A 5050-nucleotide genomic window follows, 5' to 3' on the forward strand; every position below is an offset into this window, starting at 1 on the left:
CTATATTAATGAGAGGTGACACACGGGATATGTCCACTCTGTTAAGGACATATGCATAACAGCATACATGTGTTTTCAGTGCATGATTGCCTGTATAATGACTTTCCTATATGGATTGTATATCCCTCACTCTAAGCAGATATATTTTTAGAATACATACATTTTTAAATAGCATATATTGAGAAAAACAAGGGCATTTTTGAGAACGGGGGATATTAATCTATTTCATTTCTTAAGAAATATGAATTATGATACAAATTACTAAAATGTTATATCATTATTATCAACCCCTTACATATCTTTATGTAACTACAAGTACATAGTTGATATATTTTATTTTCATTAAACGTTTCAGTGAAAGAATACTAACATAACAGAGTGGACATAGCTCTAACAGGGTGGACAGTTTCATAACATAGTGGACAAAATTCAGATAAAACCGGAATGTGATTGAATGCATTTTATTAATTATAGTATGACTAAACTTTCTGACCTGGAAGAAAGTGAAAGAACATAGATTTCCAAATATTTAATTTTCTGTTCATTTTCTTGGGTAAATTACACATTTCTACAAAATAACCACCGCTCTGGCGAATCACAAAACAGGAACCATTAAACAGAATTGCAGGAAATTAGGCTGGATTGGGCATACCCTGAGGAAACAGCCCAGTAACATGACCAGACAGGTCTAAACCCCACAGAGGTAAGAAAACACAAGAAGCCCCAGGAGGAACAGCTGGAGAATTTCTGTGGAGCCAGAACCCAAAGAAACAGGAACATCGGCTAACAATGAACCAGTAAGAAAACCTTTTTGAATGACCTATGGTCTCCAACAGTCACATTCTAGTTTACATAGTGGTCTTCCATGTATTTCCATGTGGACTTCTCCAGTTGGACAGAGCGCTTGTTGAGTGCTTGTGGCTCTGGTATAAGACAGAGAAGTTGGTCATCTGCATACCAGCTGACATCATCGCGTGGACTTGGCCAGCAGAATTTGTTTACCCCATTGCGATGCATGCACTTCACCCGAATGCTATGCTCTTCGACATCCATGATGATTCCAGGGTACACGTCATCATCATACTTGACAACACACCAATCTCCAATGTACTTGCTGTCAACCTCCTCTGGTCGCCATGGGGTCTCTCTGTTCTCGGTTGGGGGTGTCTGTGTTGGGGGTGTCTGTGTTGGGGGCGGCACTGGAACTCCATCCAGAGTAGCTACTTTAAGGTCGAAGCAGGCACAATCCAGTTGACCATCCAGCCTCTGACAGAAACAACTGATGTCCCTGTACTTGATTTGCCCAGGTATGAGGCTAATTACCTGATGCATCCTCATTGTGCCCTTAATAGGAGTCAGAGCAGGTACCTGAGACAAGAAGAGACATGGATATGAGATATCAGATTTTGGACATTACACTCAAACTTTAAAAAATTACATAGGCCACCCTCCACAGTTGGCAAAGTCTGCCTTAGCATTTGCAGCTTGCTTATGACCAAAATAGGGTCTACACTATTCAAAATAGTTTAGCAATCTCAACAATGTGTAGTCACAAAAGGCTGAGAACTGACACCAAAAAGTGAGTGAGAGAGAGAGAGAGAGAGAGAGAGAGAGAGAGAGAGAGAGACTTTTTGCAGGGGGCATCTTTACCTCTGTCTTTGCTTCAACATCATCTTCACTGACAAAGAAGAGCTGCACTGTCGATTCTAGCCCCTTCAGTTTTTGGAATAGAGTGAAGGCATCTGGAACATCTTCTCCCAAGCGGACAATCCGGTCAGCTGACCGCTTCAGTGTCCCTCCGATGCCATCCGGAGCTCCTTTGCCATGGCTGGCCTCAAAGAAATTCCATGACAGGTCTTTGAAACCCTGCCTGAATGGCTCAGAAGACAGGAGGTAGAAGTTGCCCTTCTGTTTGTACTGTGTTGCTGGGCCATCGCTGTAGAAGTGAAGCCTCTCCACTTCTGGGTACTTGGTCTTGACCATCGCCAGGACAGGCTCCATGTGGGCCCATATTGCTGGTGGGTCATGTCGTCGTGAGGGCGAGATTGAACAGAATGGTACTGTCTGTCCATTGGTGTACAGTACACCAGTGTGCAGCGTTGCCTGCTGGTGGGATCCCCCAAAATGCACAGACTGGATCTCTTTATGATACTTGCAGGAGTAATTCTCGCTGAAGTCAATGTGAATGAGGCACTCATTGGCTTGGAGGCTTTCCCTTAGTTGTCTATAAGCACCATATTGCCACCTGATGTTGAATAGGTGCTTGCGGAATTTGAAGAGACAATCTTGGAAATTGTCAATCAAGTCTGCTTCAGTGGTCTGCATCTCCTTTTTAATGGTAATGGTTTTCTTTTCTTCCTCACCTATCTTTTCAACCAACCATTGTACAACTTGTATTGTTTCCATTGTGGCTGCTTTTAAGGTTGGGTAAGCGGTGTGCTTACACTCTCCGCAGTCACCATAGGCGCAGATTTTGATTCCTGTGGCACAGACAGTGCGGTCAGCCATCTCCTCAAGGTTCTTGGAATCCACAAGCCCTCGGCTGTAGAGGGTGTCAGCCATGAACTGGAGGTTTTCATGCGTTTTGCACTGGCATGTGGCCCGATCAGCATCAGTCGGGGTTACGACCAAAAATGGCCGACATGAACAAAACAGACAGTATGAGACGTTGTCTGAACTTTCAGATGCAAATCTCCTATGAAGATTCTTCAATGTGTCAGTAAGCAGCCGCTTCTGCATCTTCCTCTTCCTCGCAGTAATGGTCTCCTTGCGCCCAGTTGTCATACGACTCACATCATCACGAAGAAAGAAGGTACGGATACTGGCTTTACTCTCCGCTCTCCTTGAACTCTTCTTTCTCTGAAAACTGGTCAGCTCTGCATCTCCGTATGACTTCCCCCTCTTCTTGGAGAATCCAAGTGCGCTAAAGGCGAATGACTGCAGTCTGTATTTTTTTAATAGCTTACCACATGTCACTTTGGCTATTGTTTGCTTCACCGTTTCTCTTTTTGAGGTTTTGTAAGCCTGAGCAATGTCTGCAACTAAGGCAGAGTGAAAAGTAAGGGTCTTGCGGACATGTGGAGTGACCTTCTGCTTTTGTAGCATCCTATTCACTACTGCACGTGGGGATGAGGAGCTGGTCTTACACCTGGAGTATCTTTTTTTCCACTTTTCCTTGCTTCTTATTTCTCTATCCAGTTGGGCTTTTAAAAGGGCCATGTCTCGTTGAAGCTTTCTCCTTCCAATTCTTGTTCTTTTTTCACCTTGACGGCGTTGCCTAAAACAGAGAAAACAAACAATAATACATCCTGACATTTAAATAGCATCTTTCAAGAGCTCACACTAGTCTTAAAACATACACATTTCCTATTACACACATTTTCCATTAAGCTCTAACCTTGGAGGCCCTGATCCTGTCTCTGGCTGATTGTCTGGAGTTGCAGGGGGAGTGTCCTGTGATCTCCTGGCTTTGGCCCTGGTTGCTCTCTTTGCCTCTCTCCATTTCTTCCTCTTTGCCCTTTTCTCTCTCTCACTGACATCATTGATACCAGTATGTATGCCTTTCTCTCTGTCCCTTTTCCATTTTTCTCTCCCGTTCTCCAGGTATTGCTGTCTTCTCTCTGGGTCAGCATCACGACGTGCTCTGTAACGCTGTTGTGATTCAGCTGCACTTAGTGGAGGTGCCATTCCTAAACAAAGGCATGCATTGTATTTGGGTCATATTAAGGCTATCACATAAATATTAAAGGTATTAGTACGAATTTACCACTGAAATCGTAACACTTCACACTGAAAAGCATTAACACTGTACTTTTAACACCAATGTATTTGCTGTATATGATATTTTGCAACAGCAGTGATGATTAACCAAGAATTATGAAAGAAACTGCTGTTGAATGCATAATAGCACTACATATACATTGTGATAAGTCAACATTACTATATACATGTCCACTCTGTTAGGTTGATGTCCACCGTGTTAGTTGAATGAGGCTAACACGGTGGACACTAACACGGTGGACATTTTGAGCTAAAGTTAGCCTTCAGCCTGCCTGTGTTAACATAACAGCTAGCATGGACTTGAATAATTGATAAGAAATCTATAATTTCACACAAACATGTTTTGAAAAATTTCAATTTGATTGATCTCCTTATTATTTAGGCCTAACAGAGTGGACACGTTATGTTCAACCACATTAAATTCACTTCATAAAAACATCAACATCAGATAGTAAGAGAGCTAAAAAACCACACAGCTTACCAGAGTTGAGTTTCCCGCCACTGGTGTGATGTTACCTGATGAGAATGATGTCACTGACAAATGTGGTTGTTTTCTTAAAGGGACAGTAACGCAACTTAACAGAGTGGACAGCGACCACAGGGACAGACATAGAACCTTATTTTTTTGTAATTCTTTTTACGATTTTGATAATATACACCATATGACTAAAGAGAGCTTGTCTATGATAATTATATCATAACAAAAAAAAATTAAAAATATATGTTTTTATTTGTTATTTTCTAGATTAAAGTTGAATAAACAGCACCAGGGACATGGCAAAATCGCATAATAGAACTTTAACAAAAGCTTTAAAAAATATATATTCTAATGTTTGAAGCCCATATCACTGTATTTATGATAGACAACAATTTACCATACACAAAGAAACTAATGGAATGAGCAATTGTAAATATTTTGAGAAAATATGACATGATTTATACTGGGGACGCAAAAGGCACCATATAAAAAAAATGACCCAAATGTGATGCTCCAGAAACTCAATCTGCTCAAAGGAAGGTCAGTTTTGTAGCTTCTGTAACGAGCTCGACTGTTTTCAGATGTGTGAACATGATTGCACAAGGATTTTCTAATCATCAATTAGCCTTCTGAGCCAATGAGCAAACACATTGTACCATTTGAACACTGGAGTGATAGTTGCTGGAAATGGGCCTCTATACACCTATGTAGATATTGCACCAAAAACCAGACATTTGCGGCTAGAATAGTCATTTACCACATTAGCAATGTATAGAGTGTATTTCTTTAAAG

The 5050-nt window shown here is 41.3% G+C and overlaps 1 protein-coding gene across 1 annotated transcript; it reads right to left on the reverse strand.

The window, feature by feature from the left end:
- Positions 1-509: 509 nt before the first annotated feature.
- LOC133642309 (uncharacterized) lies at positions 510-4326 on the reverse strand. Its single transcript, XM_062036431.1, has 4 exons — positions 4262-4326; positions 3398-3689; positions 1651-3277; positions 510-1368 (listed from the first exon to the last, which is right to left on the reverse strand). Exons 2-4 carry the CDS (start codon positions 3685-3687, stop codon positions 844-846), a joined length of 2442 nt encoding a protein of 813 aa, XP_061892415.1. The 5' UTR covers positions 3688-3689; positions 4262-4326; the 3' UTR covers positions 510-843.
- Positions 4327-5050: the final 724 nt, after the last annotated feature.

Source organism: Entelurus aequoreus, linkage group LG02 (assembly GCF_033978785.1).
Source record: "Entelurus aequoreus isolate RoL-2023_Sb linkage group LG02, RoL_Eaeq_v1.1, whole genome shotgun sequence".
Lineage (NCBI taxonomy): Eukaryota > Metazoa > Chordata > Actinopteri > Syngnathiformes > Syngnathidae > Entelurus > Entelurus aequoreus.